The following is an 18,882-nucleotide window of genomic DNA, read 5'->3' as shown; positions in this document are numbered from 1 at the left end:
TCTAAGAGATTTTTGCCTATGTTTTTTTCTAAGAGTTTTATGGTTTCATGACTTACATTCAGGTTTTTGATCCATTTCGAATTTACTTTTGTGTATGGGGTTAGACAATGGTCCAGTCCAGTTTTGCCAGCACCATCTCTTGAAGAGACTGTCATTTCCCTGTTGTATGTCCATGGCTCCTTTATCAAATATTAATTGACCATATATGTTTGGGTTAATGTCTGGAGTCTCTAATCTGTTCCACTGGTCTGTGGCTCTGTTCTTGTGCCAGTACCAAATTGTCTTGATTACTATGGCTTTGTAGTAGAGCTTGAAGTTGGGGAGTGAGACCTCCCCACTTTATTGTTCTTTCTCAGGATTGCTTTGGCTATTCGGGGTCTTTGGTGTTTCCATATGAATTTTTGAACTATTTGTTCCAGTTCGTTGAAGAATGTTGCTGGTAATTTGATAGAGATTGCATCAAATCTGTATATTGCTTTGGGCAGGATGGCCATTTTGACGATATTAATTCTTCCTAGCCATGAGCATGGGATGAGTTTCCATTTGTTAGTGTCCCCTTTAATTTCTCTTAAGAGTGACTTGTAGTTTTCAGGGTATAGGTCTTTCACTTCTTTGGTTAGGTTTATTCCTAGGTATTTTATTCTTTTTGATGCAATTGTGAATGGAGTTGTTTTCCTGATTTCTCTTTCTGTTGGTTCATTGTTAGTGTATAGGAAAGCCACAGATTTCTATGTGTTAATATTGTATCCTGCAACTTTGCTGTATTCTGATATCAGTTCTAGTAGTTCTGGAGTGGAGTCTTTAGGGTTTTTTATGTACAATATCATGTCATCTGCAAATAGTGACAGTTTGACTTCTTCTTTACCAATCTGGATTCCTTGTATTTCTTTGTTTTGTCTAATTGCCATGGCTAGGACCTCCATTGCTATGTTTAATAACAGTGGGGAGAGTGGGCATCCGTGTCTTGTCCCCGATCTCAGAGGAAAAGCTTTCAGCTTCTCGCTGTTCAGTATGATGTTGGCTGTCGTTTTATCATATGTGGCCTTTATTATGTTAAGGTACTTGCCCTCTATTCCCATTTTGCTGAGAGTTTTTATCATGAAAGGATGTTGAATTTTGTCAAATGCTTTTTCAGCATCTATGAAGATGATTGTGTGGTTTCTGTCTTTCTTTTTGTTGATGTGGTGGATGATGTTGATGGATTTTCGAATGTTGTACTATCCTTGCTTCCCTGGGATGAATCCCACTTGGTCATGGTGTATGATCCTTTTGATATATTTTTGAATTTGGTTTGCTAATATTTTATTTAGTATTTTTCCATCTACATTCATCAGGGATATTGTTCTGTAATTTTCTTTTTTGGTGGGGTCTTTGCCTGGTTTTGGTATTAGGGTGATGTTGGCTTCATAGAATGAGTTTGGGAGTATTTCCTCCTCTTCTATTTTTTGGAAAACTTTAAGGAGAATGGGTATTATGTCTTCTCTGTGTGTCTGATAAAATTCTGAGGTAAATCCGTCTGGGCCGGGGGTTTTGTTCTTGGGTAGTTTTTTGATTACTGTTTCAATTTCTTTGCTCGGAATTGGTTTGTTTAACTTTTGTGTTTCTTCCTTGGTCAGTCTTGGAAGGTTGTATTTTTCTCGGAAGTTGTCCATTTCTTCTAGGTTTTCCAGCTTGCTGGCATATAGCTTTTCATAGTAGTCTTTCATAATTCTTTGTATTTCTGTGGAGTCTGTCGTGATTTTTCCATTCTCATTTCTGGTTCTGTTGATGTGTGTTGATTCTCTTTTTCTCTTAATAAGTTTGGCTAGAGGCTTATCTATTTTGTTTATTTTCTCAAAGAACCAGGTCTTGATTTCATTGATTTTTGCTATTGTTTTATTCTTCTCAATTTTGTTTATTTCTTCTCTGATCTTTATTATGTCCCTCCTTCTGCTGACTTTAGGCCTCATTTGTTCTTCATTTTCCAGTTTCGGTAACTGTGATGTTAGACTATTCATTTGGGATTGTTCTTCCTTCTTTAAGTGTGCCTGGATTGCTGTATACTTTCCTCTTAAGATTGCTTTTGCTGCGTCCCACAGAAGTTGGGGCTTTAGGTGTTGTTGTCATTTGTTTCTGTATATTCCCTGATCTCTATTTTAATTTGTTTGGTGACCCATTGATTATTTAGGAGCATGTTGTTAAGCCTCCATGTGTTTGTGAGCCTTTTAGTTTTCTTTGTAGAATTTATTTCTAGTTTTATACCTTTGTGGTCTGAAAAATTGGTTGGTAGAATTTCAATATTTTGGAATTTACTGAGGCTCTTTTTGTGAGCTAGTGTGTGGTCTATTCTGGAGAATGTTCCATGTGCACTTGAGAAGAATGTATATCCTGTTGCTTTTGGATGTAGAGTTCTATAGATGTCTATTAGGTCCGTCTGTTCTAGTGTGTTGTTCAGTGACTCCGTGTCCTTACTTATTTTCTGCCCAGTGGATCTATCCTTTGGGGTGAGTAGCGTTTTGAAGTCTCCTAAAATGAATGCATTGCATTCTATTTCCCCCTTTAGTTCTGTTAGTATTTGTTTCACATATGCAGGTGCTCCTGTGTTGGGTGCATATATATTTATAATGGTTATATCCTCTTGTTGGACTGAGCCCTTTATCATTATGTAATGTCCTTCTTTATCTCTTGTTACTGTCTTTATTTTGAAGTCTATTTTGTCTGATACTAGTACTGCAACCCCTGCTTTCTTCTCTCTGTTGTTTACCTGAAATATGTTTTTCCATCCCTTGACTTTTAGTCTGTGCATGTCTTTGGGTTTGAGGTGAGTTTCTTGTAAGCAGCATATAGATGGGTCTTGCTTTTTTATCCATTCTGTTACTCTGTGTCTTTTGATTGGTGCATTCAGTCCATTTACATTTAGGGTGACTATTGAAAGATATGTACTTATTGCCATTGCAGGCTTTAGATTCGTTGTTACCAAAGGTTCAAGGTTAGCCTCTTTAGGATCTTACTGCCTAACTTAGCTCGCTTATTGAGCTGTTATATACACTGTCTGGAGATTCTTTTTTTCTCTCCCTTCTTATTCTTCCTCCTCCATTCTTTATATGTTGGTTGTTTTATTCTGTGCTCTTTTGTGTTTCCTTTAACTGCTTTTAGTGGGTAGTTGATTATATTTTTTGCCATGGCCTTTCTTTTTTAAAGAAACCCTCATCAATTCTTAACTTCCAAGTTTCTTTGCTTGTTATTTGGTACCTAATTCATATTTCTCTGTATCCATTCACTTTATGTTCAAGTAACCATCAACTCTTTGGTTTCACTGTTCAGTAAACTGCTACTTTTCTCTTTTTTTTCTTTATTAAATATGCTGTGATAAATTGCAAAATGGGCATAAGTTTTTTCATCTCCTCCCATTATGAGGTAGGGCCTTTTGTCTCACCCCTTGAATATGGTTTTGTTCTGTAACTTGCTTTGACCAACTGAATATGGCTAAGGGCTCTTTTTCATGTTCTGAATTTGGACTTCTAAAGGTCTTGTAGCTTCCATTTTTGCTGCTCTTTGGAGCCTTTCCACATCTTTTGTATATAGAAGCCTGGACTAACTTCCAACTCTCATGGCCCAGTAACATCTGTTGCCCCAGCATACAGCCTGCCTACTGACAGATGTGGCAGTGAAGCCATCATCCAGGCACCAGCTAACATATTAACTGATGCATGAGCAAACCCTGCAGATATTAGCTGAGCTGGCTAATTTTCCTATAGTTTTTACCTTAACTGCCTAGGAGATCCACAAAATTAAACAAATAGTTATTTTTTAAGCCACTAAGTTTTAGACTGGTTTGTTACATAGCAAAAATAACAGAAATACACATGCTCAAGTCTTTCCTATCTTGTCAAAATACTCCCTGAGTCCATGCTCCATCTCTGAGTAATTGTAAGGTTGTCTCTTTTCCTACCACAGGTGAGCCACCAGCTTTCATGTCCTGTCCGGGGGCCAATGAGCAATGTTTTTCTAGTTCTTCATGAAAGCAATAGTGTCTTTCTTTGTGTTAAGAAGGCTAGTGCCAGCTATCCTCCAACTACCATTTCTGTGGGAGCAGTCATTAAACTATAGCCCTTAAGATGTATATAGAGGATTTATACCTACAGGGGCTGCTGAGTGTGAGTCCTTCTTACCACTATGTGTTTGGGTTTCATTTTTGCTTTGGTACACAAGAGATTTCCTTTGGTACTTTCATATTTATATACTTATCTTGACTTAAAGTGTCCACAGGATTTGATCAACCACTTCTTCCTTAAAACTCCTTTACTCTCTCTTTCAGTGGCACTAATCTTTCCTCACTTATCTCTTATCTTTATGGCTGCTTCTCATTCTGTAACGTGTTTGTCTTTCTTTGTTTAAATGTCTGCTTTTATTGGAGTTCTGTTCCAAGTCTTTAGCCCGTGTTACTTTAGATAACATTTTGGGTAACCTTTTCTACACTTACTACTTTAACTACCACTTTTATGCTCTTGCCCCCTATGTGTAAGTCTTGAGCTAGAAAGTTTGTTGCTCTCCAAATTCTTACATTCCAACTTCTTGTTCTCTTTACCACTTGGGCCTCCTCTAGGGACCTCTGCATGTCCAAGTAGAACTCATAACCTTTATCTTTGAAACCTGTAGCCCTCAGTGTGGTTAAGGGAGAAGGATGGCTCTATAATCCAGAAATCTTGAAGTCATTTTAGACATCTCCCTTTCATTCTTCTCAACAGCTATTTACTCATTGATGCCTGACTCTCTAGTATGTCTGGAAATCCATTTACTTTAGTCCTTTCAATATGCTACCACTATAAGCAAGATAAGAATATTTCCATCTCCTCACAAAGTTATCTCACATTTCACACCTGGAACTTCCTACATTGCTATGTTTTCTGTCTTTCTACCTGACCCACCCTGCTTCCTGTTTCCAATTTCCAGTGTAAGAGCTTACAACAGTATAATTCCATTTTCATGCCTCTTTTTTGTGTGATTTTCATCATGTATTTTACTTTTATATATATGTAATAAACCCTACCTTATAGTGTTGTTGTATTTTACATTAAACAGTTATTTGACTTTTAAGTGAATTGTGAGCAGAAAACATGGTCTTTATATTTTACCCACTTATTTACCATTTCTGGCACTCCTTGTTCCTTTCTGTAGATCTAAGTATACATTTAGTATTCTTTCTTTTGGGCCTTAAGGACATCCTTTTACATTTATTACAGTGCACATCAGTTGGCAAGCATTGTCTTAGCTGTTTAACTGAAAATGTCTTTTTCCATCACTTTTGAATGATTTTTGCAGAATGTAAAATTTTAGGTTGCTTTTTTCCCCCCTGTACTTTAAAGTAATCATTCTGTGTCTTCTGACCTCAAGTGAGAAATTGATAGTCATTCTTACCCTGTTTCTCTTGTGCTTGAGATGTCTTTTCCCCCCAGTTTTTTCTTTCTCTTTTCTGACTGCATTCAAGATTTTTTCCTTTATCTTTGGTTTTCATCATTTGACTATAACATACCTACATGTGGTTCTCTATATTTATCTTCTTGGGATTGGCTAAACTCGGAAGTTGGGTTTTTCATTATATTTGGTAAGTTTTCAGCCATTATTTTTCAAATATTTCTTCTGCCCAAGTCTTACTCTCTTCTCCTCTGTGACCACAGTTACTCATAATTTAGATCATCTGATACTGTCCCACAGGTCCCTGAAGCTTTATTCATTCTCCTTCAGTTCTTTCTCTTTGCAAGGTTGGATAGTTTTAGTTAATTGGTCTTCAGCTTCATTTTCTTCTACCATCTTCATCTCCAATACATTGGTAAGCTCCTACAGTGAATTTTAATTTCAGGTAGAGTATTTTTAAGTATTATGAAATTATAAGATTTCCGTTTTGTTCTTTTTCATGATTCCTGTTTCATTAATTTTTCAGGTAATCTAAATTTCTGGTTTTTAATATAAATAACTCCTTGGTTTCTTTATATTTTGTTTTATTTCATCAAAAAACCTTACTTCATCTTGATGATGAAATGATACTATATATAATTCAGTACAAATTAAAAATACTTGGCTATTTATTTTAAAACTTTGGGATATTTTACTTTTCCTGAACTTTCTGGGTTTTTAGTACTTCAAAATCACATGGGCTTATGATTTATGCAGGATGTGTGTGTAATTAAGGGCAGAGATGGAGGCAGAAATGAAATTAAGGTTAGGTTTGTAGAATGGCCAATAAAACAAATGGGACTGTGGCCTTAATGACATCTTACATTAGTATAGATCCCAATAGATGACTGAAATTTACCTTTCGCTCTTATACTATCAGTTATGTAGTCAGGGAATCATAGACTTTTAGTGTTTGAACAGACTTTAAAAGTGATCCTAATAACCTCATTTTAATTCTATTAAAATGGGTATGTCAGGATTTCATTCATGCTGAGTTGAACAGATAGGTGATAGATATTTCCAATGCAGATTGTTATGGCAAGAACACATAGTAAAACCTATACATGGTACAGGATAAAGGTTTCAGTAGTTCTCAGCCAATATGTGATAGATTATATTAATGTATAGATTTTCAATACTGGCACAAAAGTGGATTCAGAATTTAGAGGATAAACAAGTTACTAGTTTAAAAGCAGAAAACAAAAGATGATGGTAGTAGTATAAGCACCTAATGGTTGTTATTATTTTTTGTATCATTGATATACAATCTTACAAAGGTTTCACATGAGCAACATTATGGTTATTACATTCACCCATATTATCAAGCCCCCCCGACACCCCCTTGCAGTCACTGTCCATCAGCCTAGTAAGATGCTATAGAGTCATTACTTATCTTCTCCATAAGCACCTAATGATTATTATGTCACAAAATACATCCTGTAGCAGATCTTGAACATACTGTAGATTACACTGGATGGTATATTACACATATGATATATCAAATATGCACATTTATTTACACATTTGCCTGTTATATTAAGTTCTGTAATATTACCAAGTAATACTTTTCATTTTATTCCCTATGTTGATACAGTATTCATAGTTCCCTATATTGATAAAGCATATATAAATGTTTATCAGGTGAAGGAGGGGGCTATTTTGCAAATGTGTATATTGTTTATCACTCTGTTTTCCTAGCATCTATCACATTGTCTAGCATATGATAGATACTCAATAAATAAATGAGTAAATGGATGTATCCTGTTTTTTAAAATAATCATTCTTTAGCAAGAGTGAACAGATTTCATTTTCATACTGATTACACTACCAAATACATTATCATTATGAAGTTTAGGGGTAAGCCCACACAAAATCCTCTTTCTGATCCTCCTTCACCTGGTGGATAAAATCCACTAAGGAAAACATCTTAGTATTTGGGATTTCTTCAGAGTCATCTTTGATGAACATTAATGAACAGGTAAAACTAAAGCATTTTTATGTGATAAGTATCTAAAATTATAATTAAGGCCTTTTTTTTGTACCACTGCTTTCAGTGGTTTCCATTCATTTTGGCATTTAGTAACCTCCTACCTTGTATTATTAGTTATTTAAATGTTTAATGTAAATGACTATTATTCAATTTGCCTACTCCTTAAGTATGGGTACTCTCTTTTATGTAGTTATTTGTCATATAGTATTATTCATGTAGTTTATGGTCACTACATTGAATGATTTAAAAGGAAGTTACGGAGCTTAAATATTATGTTTGAGACTCTGTTGGTCTTTAAGCCTGGACTCTAAAGAGCTGTTAATTGCTTTCCATTCACACAGCTTCTATACTGTTGGCCCCTGCCAAAGACATATGCCCAGACAGGTGTACATTTTGTATCTCTTGGTATCATTCTTTCCAGCCATAGCCATTTGGACTTAGGAGAGGGTTCAAGAGAAGCCCAATAAATAGACTGGCCAGCAATCTGTTTATTTTCTGTATAAAAATGATTTTATCAAATCTGAATGGAATTAAGAAAGTGAATGCAGTTGAACTAGTGAGATTTCATGAGCTTGAGTTAGCTTATGTTAAGTTGGCTCTTGTACAAGCTGAAGTCATAGTAGTAAAGAGGAAGGATGAAAGGTGAAGTTGGTAGAGAGGTCAGAGTTGGTAAAGAGATCAGAGCATAGCTATATGAATACTTAGATGCTGTCAGACAAGCTGGCTTCACCTAAATTACCTGTTTTAAATCATATATGATAGGAACATAAAAGCATTTGAAGTTTGATACTTAGAAAACAGGAATAACATTTTGATGTCAAATTTTACATGTCTGCTTTGTGACCCATCTTTTGTGATCTTGTTGAAGATTAGTTTTGGGCTTTGTTAGGACTGATCTATTTCACTTTTGCTCTTATTCCACTCTGGGACCCCTAGTCCTAAACCCAGGCCATTCTGAAGTCTCATCTTGAAGCCGGGGTATTTTATCAAGGTCCTTTTAACTTGAAAGACCTTAAATTACAAGCTTCCTAAAATTATGTGGCTGCTGAAATCTCTGCTCACATATTTAGCTTCCCACCTGCCATTTTCTGCCAGCATTACTGGAGTTTTGCCCTGTGCATGTGCAATTTAGGAGTGGGTCAACAATTTGAGGGAATATCTTTACATGTTGTGGCTTCCTTCTCTGTAGTTTCTTTAAAGCCTTAGTCCCAATAGTGGTTTGATAATAGTTTTTTTTTTTCCACCCAACCTTCTTTTGAGAGGCTGGGATTATGTTGTGGTAGTATAGTAGTGGTTTGAGGTGCAAGTTCAAGCAGTGAGTCTAGCTGTGGTCTTTGCTAGAGCTGGAGAACTTTAGTTCCTTTTTCCCTACAGGAACTGACTAATTATCTGCCCCTGCTTTTTTCTGTGCAAAGGAACTTTATAGATCTGTAGCTTTAGCACTGCTTACCAGTTTACATTTCTATTTTATTTCCAGACCATGGGATGGTAATGGGGATTATATATATATTATATAATTGGAATATATAATTATATATTAATATATATTAACTTATATATTAATATATTATGTAATATATAATACATAGTATATACAATGTAATACATAATAATTAGTATATACAATTATATAATATATAATTTATAGAATTATATTTATTAAAATATATATAAATTTTTTAAATTTTATTAATGTTGAGTAAAATTGACTTTTTTAGTTTGGTTCTATCAATTTTAACACTTGTTTGATTCATATAACCATACCACAATCAGGATACCGACCAATCCTGTCACACCAAAACCTCCCTGTGCTCTTATTTTAGTCAAGCTTTCCCCACCAACCTGTAACCTCTGACAACCATTGATTTGTTCTTTATTACTGTAGTTTTATCTTGTCAAGAATGTCAAATCAGTGGAATCATACAGTTTTTAACCTTTTGTGAGACTGTTATCTTTCATTCTGCATAATGTCTTTGAGATTTATCCAAGTTATTGCATGTATCAATACTTCATTACTTTTTATTGCTGAGCAGTATTCCATTATACAGATGAGCCACAGTTTATCTGCCAGTTGAAGTTGGGTGCTTCTTTTTTTGGAGTTTTTTCATAGAGCTGCTATAAACATCTGTGTACAGGTTTTTGTGTGAACATACATTTTCTTTTCTCTAGGGAAATACCTAGGACTGGGACTCCTGGGTCCTATGTTAAGTGTATGTTTAACTTTTAAAGAAACTGCCAAAGTGTTTTCCTGAGTGTCTGTGTCATTTTTGTATTCCCTCACCAATGTTTGAGAATTCTAGTTGCTCTTCATCCTCACTAGCACTTTTAATTGTCAATATTTTTATTTTAGTCATTCTTATAGGTGTGTACTGGTATCTCATTGTGATTTGCATTTCTTTATTGGCTAATGATGTTGAATGTTTACATGTGCTTATATGCCATCCATATATCCTGTTTGATAAAATGTCTGTTCAAGTCTTCTGCCCATTTTTCCATTGAGTTGTTGCATTTTTTTTTAAGCTAGCTAAATACCATACCTGCATTTTTTCTTTTCTTTTTCGTTATTACCATGAGTTTGGAGCTGACAAGGTGAGTCTAAATCTAAACTCACTTTGCCATCTTCAAGAATATGCAATGGAGAAAAGACAATCTTTTCAATAAATGGTGATGGGAAAGCTGGAGAGCTATATACAAAACAATGAAACTGGACCACTGTCTTACACCATACATAAAAATAAACTCAAAATGGATTAAAAACCTAAGTGTAAAACCTGAAACCATAAAACTCCTGGAAAATAACATAGGTGGTAAACTCTTGAACATTGGCATTAGTAATTTTTTTCTGGATATGTCTCCTCAGGCAAGGGAAACAAAAGCAAAATAAACAAGTGGCACTACATCAAACTAAAAAGCTTCTGTACAGTGAAGGAAACCATCAACAAAATGAAAAGATAACCTACTGCATGGGAGAATACATTTGCAAATGACATATCTGGTAAGGGGCTAATATCTATAATATATATAAAGAACTCATACAGTCCACACTAAAAAACCAATTAATCCAATTAAAAAATGGACGGAGGACCTGAATAGACATTTTTCCAAAGAAGACTTACAGATGGCTAACAGACATGAAAAGAAGTTCCACATCATTAATCATTAGGGAAATGCAAATCAAAACCACAATGAGATACTTCCTCACACCAGTCAGAATAGCTATTATCCAAAAGACAAGAAATAAGAAGTGTTGGCAAGGATGTGGAAAAAAGGGAACCTTCATACTACTCTTGTTGGGAATGTCAATTGGCGTGGGCACTATGGAAAGCAATATGGTGGTTTCTCAAAAAAACTAAAAATAGAAATACCATACAACCCAATAATTCCACTTCTGGGAATTTACCTGAAAAAAAAAAAAAGCCACTAATTCAAAAAGATACATTCACTCCCATGTTTATGGCAGCATTATTTACAGTTGTCATGATATGGAAGCAACCAAAGTGTCAATATATAAATGGATAAAGAGTGGTGTGTGTACGTATATATGTTCTATTTTTAGTTTGTTTGAGAAACCACCATATTGCTTTCCATAGTGGCTGTGCCAATTGACATATACATATATGTATGTGTATATATATATATATATATATATACACATACACACACCACGGAATATTACTCAGTAATAAAAAAGAGTGAAATCTTGCCATTTGTGACAACATGGATGGACCTAAAGGGTATTGTGCTAAGTAAAATAAGTCAGAGAAAGACAAGACTGGTGGTTGCCATAGGGGAGAACAGTGAGGGAGTAGATGAATAGGTGAAGGAGGAAAAATATTAGAATGTTTGATATCTTAGTGGTTACATGAGTGTACATGGTAGGTGTGGAAATATAAGGACATAATTGGGAATATCTATATAATCCCACTAGATATTCCTTTTCAGGTACTTATTCAGATCTAGAAAATGAAATAAAACTAGTTTATATTCAGATCAACTGATTTTTGAGAGATTAGTGTAAACCTCACTTTTGTTCCCCAAATTATAATTTAAAAACTAGCCTTAGAAGTCTGTTTATATAGTTTATATTAGTTATATTGAACATTTAATATTGAATTCATTGAAGATTTACAGAAGTACTTTATACTAAAACACGTTTTATGTCATCACCATTTTAAATTGGGTTTCTTTGTGCCAGTTGTCATAGTATCTTTTGTTCCTGGAATATACAAAGGATTTTTCATTTGTTCAAGCATTTGTTACACGTCCTAATGAAAATTACAAACTGACAATATTTAATGAGTATTAGGATACTAAAATGCTTTCCAAGCTTTTTTGAGAACATAATGATAAAATAATGGTCTAATGCAAAGTAACTTGAAATTACTATTTTAAAATAAAAGGCATATCATCACTGATTTAAGTGAATAATGACTGAAATATTTGGAACTTATAAATACAATGATTGCTTATATAAATTACATCATATCTTAAGGAATTTGTCTTTAGTTGTATTGATAGAATTATGATTTCTAAGGGAAATATTCTAAAGGGAAAGAAGACACATTTTTTACATTAATCACAAGGTAGAAGATATTGCATAGTTTTTGAACGCAGTATACATTTTGTTTTCAGAGCTTCCATGAATAAGACAAAAGTATTAAATTACAAGGAAGGTAGTTGATATCTCATTGTCAGATTATCTATACGTTCCCTTCTAAGTCCATGGGATTTTGTGATTTAAATGTGTTTAAACAAGTGTGTTATCAGCAATCATCTCGACTTTTAAAAATGCGTGCTACTTCAGAATTAGCGTGGAATAATCCCTTAAAACTGAGTTATTTTCCAGTTTATTTGAATTATTAATATACCTAGTAGTCGTGGACTTTGAGATTTTAATAATCCTCTTGGCCTTAATTCTCATTTTACCTTGAGAAGGTTTCTTTGACCTGGTTGGAATTTATAATAATGGCACTAATAATTACTATCCACCAGAGACATTTGACAGTGTTAAGTAGATAATCATTATTTTAGAAGTTTTGAAATTCATTTGAAAAATTACTAAAAATCCTTACATTAAAATACTTTTGCTTTATAAGCCTGAGAAAATGACCTTTTCTTCTTATTTCTCTTAATCAAATTTCTCAAGCCAAAGTACAACAGGTTTCCAGTTGAAGATTTTGGGTAATCTTCACCACAGAATGATGGCCAGCATCACTATGTAAGAGTGATGGTTTATGTCTTTCTAAGGAACTGTGGCATCATGATAGTATGTACTCCCACTCAGAATTTATTTTTATTTATTAATTTTTTTGATTTGGGATATTTTTTATTATCATTTGTATTCATTTATTCATTCTTTTTTTTTTTTGAGAGGGCATCTCTCATATTTATTGATCAAATGGTTGTTAACAGTTAACAACAATAAAATTCTGTACAGGGGACTCAATGCACAATCATTAATCCACCCCAAGCCTAATTCTCATCAGTCTCCGATCTTCTGAAGCACAACGAACAAGTTCTTACATGGTGAACAAATTCTTACATAGTGAATAAGTTCTTACATGGTGAACAGTACAAGGGCAGTCATCACAGAAACTTTCAGTTTTGATCATGCATTATGAACTACAAACAATCAGGTCAGATATGAATATTTGTTTGATTTTTATACTTGATTTATATGTGAATCACACATTTCTCCCTTATTATTATTATGTTTAATAAAATGCTGAAGTGGTAGACAGATGCAAGATAAAGGTAGAAAACATAGTTTAGTGCTGTAAGAGGGCAAATGTAGATGATCAGGTGTGTGCCTATAGACTGAGTATTAATCCAAGCTAGACAAGGGCAACAAAACATCCACGGATGCAGAAGATTTCTCTCAAAACAGGGGGGGTGAGGTTCTAAGCCTCACCTCTGTTGATCCCCAATTTCTCACCTGAAGGCCCCCATGTGACTGTGCCTGTCTTAGGTTGTTCCTCCCTTGAGGAATCTTACCCGTCTCTGGCTAACCAGTCATCTTCCAGGGCCATACAGGAAATGTAAAGTTGGTAGGTGAGAGAGAAGCCATATTATTTGAAAAGGTTAGCTTTTTACTTCTTTGCAGATTTATGCCATGTGGGTTTTATGCCCAGTGTTTGTGTTGAAGTATCTTTACCACTTGGAAGAATTATGATACTCAGTAAATTCGATATGAGGCACGAATTCTATTTAAGGGTTGTAATTAGGAAGGAATAAGAAAAGCTATAGAAGTAGCAGACGGAAGAAAACATAGGAAGATTGGTTATTTCTTTGACATATCTTCTTGTAGAGTAACTTAAGCATGTATAGGTTTTAAACTACTAATTAAATTACGCACACACATTAACATAATAGGAATACAGTTACATAACCAAAGCAGACCTACAATTACCAGCCATCTCCAGTGAAACCAAGAAAACCAGTTAAGCACCCTAAGTATTTGTGAAAACTTATCTATGATATGATGGATATTGTCTAACTGAATTTGAATAGTTTGAGAAAAATCAGACAATTTAAAACAACACATTCCTGGGAATTGTTCACATCCGATTTGTTCTTTTAACAGTAGATAGTCTGCAGTCTCAAGATTTTGGAGCACTGCAACTTGCACTTCTCCTAATTCTTGGTTGAGTTCCAACAGTATAGATCCAGTCAAATTTGTTATTTTACTATATGCACAGACTAGCTTAGATATCTCCTTCTTCATTCCAATGGCAAGTCCAGGAACCAGTGGGATGAATGCAGCTACAACCGCAACAGCGCCAGGATCTTTGTTGAGGTTTTTGATGATCATCTTCTGGAATGACTCTTACAGAGTATGTTGATGTTGGAACTTCTTCATATTGTATCTTATTTTGTTTTCTGGGTAGCCAAATTGGGCTTTGATCCTCTGTATAAACACAGACAGACCCTTTGCCCACACTTTGATATGCCCTTTATACCATTGTGAAGAGCTTATTGGAGGTCACCACACAGGAACTGCTTTTTTTTTTTTTTAAGAGAAAGGAATATTATCAGAAAAATGTACTTCCATAGCTGATCATCTGACACCCTTTAAATGATCGAAATTAAGGATAATTAAAGCATGCATTAATTGTTGATTTGCAGTTAGTTTTATCCTATCAGGGAGTAATCCCACCCGTTTTTTTTTGTTATCATTTATCTACAATTACATGAAGAATATTGTGTTTCTTAGGCTCTCCCCTATACCAGGTCCCCCCTATAAACCCCGTACAGTCACTGTCCATCAGCATAGCAAAATGCAGTAGGATCACTACTTGTCTTCTCTGTGTTGTACAACCCTCCCCTTTCTCCCACTCCCCCCTTTATGCATGCTAATCTTAATATCCACCTTCATCTTCCCCCCCTTATCCCTCCCTGCCCACCCATCCTCCCCAGTCCCTTTCCCTTTGGTACCTGTTAGTCTATTCTTGGGTTCTGTGATTCTGCTACTGTTTTCTTCTTTCAGTTTTTCCTTTGTTCTTATACTCCACAGATGAGTGAAATCATTTGGTATTTCTCTTTCTCTGCTTGGCTTTGTAGTAGAGCTTGAAGTTTGGGAGTGAGATTCCCCCTACTTTATTGTTCTTTCTCAGGATTGCTTTGGCTATTCGGGGTCTTTGGTGTTTCCATATGAATTTTTGAACTATTTGTTCCAGTTTGTTGAAGAATGTTGCTGGTAATTTGATAGGTATTGCATCAAATCTGTATATTGCTTTGGGCAGGATGGCCATTTTGACGATATTAATTCTTCCTAGCCATGCGCATGGGATGAGTTTCCATTTGTCAGTGTCCCCTTTAATTTCTCTTAAGAGTGACTTGTACGTAACGGAACTCAGAGGCCCGTGAGCGGCTGGCAGCAGGTTTCGCTCTGATCTCTCGGAAAATGACGGCGCCTCGCGCGCCACGCAGCGCACCTCCGGGCCTCTCCGAGAGTCCCTCGTCTTCTCGATGCTTCGTTGGGATCGTTTCGATGGCTCTAGTGCTCCTGCTACCCATATCCTCAGATGCTTGTGGTGATCCACCGAAATTCAATTCTATGAGGAACACAGGTGCCCTTAAAGACAGCTACAATCCAGGGGACAAAGTAGATTATGAGTGTCGCCTAGGATATCAGTGTATTGTTCCTTTTCGTCCCACCAGTACTGTTTGTCAGCCTGATAACACTTGGGCACCACCTCTCCAGGAGGCTTGTACAAGAAAATCATGTCCACATCCAGTGGAACCCACAAATGGCCAAGTAAACAGCGTAAATGGATCTTTTGTGTTCGGTTCACAGGTCCACTATTCTTGTAATGAGGGTTTTGACTTAATTGGACAAAAAATTCTATATTGTGAAATTTCTGCTGAAACCAATGATGTGGACTGGAGTCATGATCCCCCACTATGTGAAAAGATTTTGTGTGCACCACCCCCCAAAATACCAAATGGAAAATACACCAATAGTGACAAGGACTTCTTTGTCTATAATGAAGTAGTAACTTATAGTTGTGATCGTTCAAGTGGACCAGATGAATATTCACTTGTTGGAGAGAGCACTCTTATTTGTTCTGGGAGAGATGTCTGGAGCAGTGCCCCTCCTCAGTGTAAAGTTGTCAAATGTGAATCTCCAAATATTCAAAATGGAAAACTGGAATCAGGATTTTCAAGAAAATATTACTACAAAGCGACTATTGTATTTTCATGTGACGAGGGATATTATTATAAAGGCACCAACGTAGTTACCTGTGGAGCTGAAAGTACTTGGGAGCCTGGGAAGCCAGAATGCTTTAAAGGTTCCACGCCTACTCATACAACCACTCCTCCAGTTTCAAGTCATCCAGGACGTCCCGATGATGGAACACCACCTAAAGGAACTGAGAGTTTAGGTGGAGGCATCATTGCTGTGATTGTTCTTAGTGTAGTTGTTGGCATTGCAGTAATTGCTGGTGGCCTCTACGCATTTCTTCACAAGAGGAAAAGAGGGGAAACAGAGGTTAGTGCTGCGTATAGCACTTACCAGAATAAATCAACCAATCCGGCATAGCAGACACACAAACTGGTGCATCACTTTATCATTTGATCTGTTAAAATGTTAAGGCCTACTAAATCCATACAGCTGCCATACTAGGAAACAGTATGGAGATTCCTTAATTTTAAAAGAACTGCCGTATGATCTGGCAGTCCCACTTCTGCCTTTATATGCAAAGGAAGTGAAATTGCTGTGCAGAAGAGATAGTTGTTCCTGGCTGTTGCAGCAACATTTACGAGAGCCAAGGTGCAGAAAATGTAAATGTCATCAATGGATAAATTGAGAAAGAAAATGCCTTGTATGTGTACATTGGAATACTGTTCACTCATGAAGGAAAGCCTTCCGTTTGTGATCACATGGGTAGACCCTCAGAGCGTTATGCTAAGTGAAATAAGTGAGCAAAGAGAGGCATATATGATCTCACTTATATGTGGAATATAAAAAAACACCAATTGAAATAGAAATCTGATTGTTGCCAGAGGTGGGAGATACAGGGTTGGGGAAATTGGGTGACAACTGTAAAAGGCATAGATTTCCAGTTAAAAGATAAACAAGTACTGGAATGTAATTAATGTACAGCATGGTGCCTATAATTAGTAGTATTATATTGTATATTGGCAAGTTGCTAAGAGAGTAGATATTAGACAGTTTTGATCAGAAGCAAAAATATTTGTTTTGTAACTGAGGTGATGGATGTTAAATCTATTGTGATCATTTTACAAAATGTTACCAAATGATTACACTATACACCTTAAACTTGTACAGTGTTGTATATCAGTTACATGTCAATAAAACTAGAAGGAAAAAAATAGCCTATAAAAGTTATCCTGTAGTTTCCTTCAGTCTTTTGAATGCAACTGTTAAGACAATGCTAACATTTTAATGTGACTTGATTGCAGTCACCGTCCTTGGATGCTGCTTTAAACGTGTGCATTTGGATATGAACATCTTGTCTGTTTTCACTTAAATAACACATGCATTTATAGGGAATGTCAACACAGTATGTAGCCCTGGTAGTCTTAAGGTTGGAAATTACTTTTTTTTTTAAGAAAATTTTGAACTTTAGTGATATAGTTCCAATTGACATTACATTCTCATTTGTAAAGGAAGTGATTTTGAAATCTTTTTTTCAGTGATTTAGATTAAGACTCTTAAGAATCATTCTTTCAACAACCAACGTGTTTTATATATTGTTTATTGTCAAAAGTCTTTAGAAATAAGTGTTCACAACTTCAGCCCAGAACAAGAACAGTGAAAAATTGGGATTTTGAACAAGTTTGATTTCTCTAAGAATATGACTGGAAAATACTCAAAGTTAATAGGGTAAAATTCTATTCTTAAAAAATTAGTTGTAACTAAAAATCATTTATGATCAAAAGCAGCTATAAGGTTAATGTATGGCATTCATCTTCACCTTTTATCAATGAACTGGTCTAGGAAATAATAATTCAGAATCAACTGCCTACTTTTGTAGAAGTGACGACAGGGCCCACACACCCATAATGAGAATGCCTGCTCCCAGTACAGAGAGCACTGTGGCCTTGTCCTCTCTTAGGTCATCTTCTTAAAGGGAACTCCACACTTTAAGAACTAGAATCCCCTCTAAATTCTGGCTATGGGTGATTTTGTTCTTCCTACTTGAATAAGGAGATGGCTTTCCTTAAGCATGTTATCTAAAAGTAGGCGGTTTTGCAGGGAATAAATTCATCTGAGAACCTCAAGTTGTATTGGAATCTTAGTCTTTGTGAGCATCTGACCTCATCTGCTGAAAGGCAGAGTGAAAATGAAGACACATGTTTCAGAAAAGGAAACTTAACTTTGCAAATTTGCTGTTGGTTGTAAAAAGGGATGAAGAAAGGAAACAGCTGAGGTGGCGCTTTATACTCTGGAGGAATAGATGGTGGCTCTCAAGTCCTCACACCAGGCAGGGGGTCTTTCAAATAAGCCAGTGGGCAGAGGTGGGACCGCCACTCCAACTCCAATTCCATTTTTACAGGCTTTGTTTTACACTTTTATATTTAGTAGCACAAACGGGCCAAAGAATGGTTGCCTTGAGAAGGAGGTGGCTGGGAATCCTGAGTGAACCGGCGGCAGTACTGATTTACTCTCGGCCGTGTTTGTTGTACTCTAAGTGTCCCTTCCCTTTGTGATCTCCAGCAGGTACTTTAGGAAGAGAAGCTTGAGCAGAAATAGGAATTCTGAATTAAATCTAGAGTTGAAGTTTTACTGTACCTGGTTTCACATACTTTTCAAGAACATAGCACTTGTTTAGAAGCAAGGCGTGGTTGTACTGTTAATATTTTTAAAGGCCTAATTGAAGCATTTTCAACCAAAGATTGTTATGCTTACCAAAATAAACTTTTATAGTAGTTTCTGCTTCAGATTTTTCAACGTAATGTATTCATATGTGAGCTTGAACTATGTGTATAAA

At 35.7% G+C, this 18,882-nt stretch overlaps 2 protein-coding genes across 16 annotated transcripts in view; both read left to right on the top strand.

The window, feature by feature from the left end:
- The window catches only part of GPHN (gephyrin), a 752,379-nt gene that overhangs the window by 24,285 nt on the left and 709,212 nt on the right, over positions 1 to 18,882 (top strand). The window lies entirely within an intron of this gene.
- LOC130679490 (membrane cofactor protein-like) lies at positions 15,272 to 16,573 on the top strand. Of its 2 annotated transcripts, XM_057488374.1 has the most exons (2): positions 15,272 to 16,215; positions 16,264 to 16,573. In XM_057488374.1, the coding sequence occupies exons 1-2, from the start codon at positions 15,327 to 15,329 to the stop codon at positions 16,464 to 16,466; spliced, it is 1,092 nt and encodes a 363-aa protein (XP_057344357.1). In that variant the 5' UTR covers positions 15,272 to 15,326; the 3' UTR covers positions 16,467 to 16,573. The 2 variants fall into 2 exon arrangements, with proteins under 2 accessions (XP_057344357.1, XP_057344356.1); XM_057488373.1 differs by having other exon boundaries at positions 15,272 to 16,573.

This window comes from Manis pentadactyla, chromosome 11 (assembly GCF_030020395.1).
Source record: "Manis pentadactyla isolate mManPen7 chromosome 11, mManPen7.hap1, whole genome shotgun sequence".
NCBI classification, from domain to species: Eukaryota; Metazoa; Chordata; class Mammalia; order Pholidota; family Manidae; genus Manis; species Manis pentadactyla.
The sequence above is the reverse complement of the archived record's forward strand: the minus strand, read 5'-3'. Positions and strand labels throughout refer to the sequence as shown.

Coding starts and splice junctions, on each gene's coding strand:
- LOC130679490 (XM_057488373.1), top strand. CDS start 15,327: ATGACGGCGCCTCGCGCGCCACGCAGCGCACCTCCGGGCCTCTCCGAG.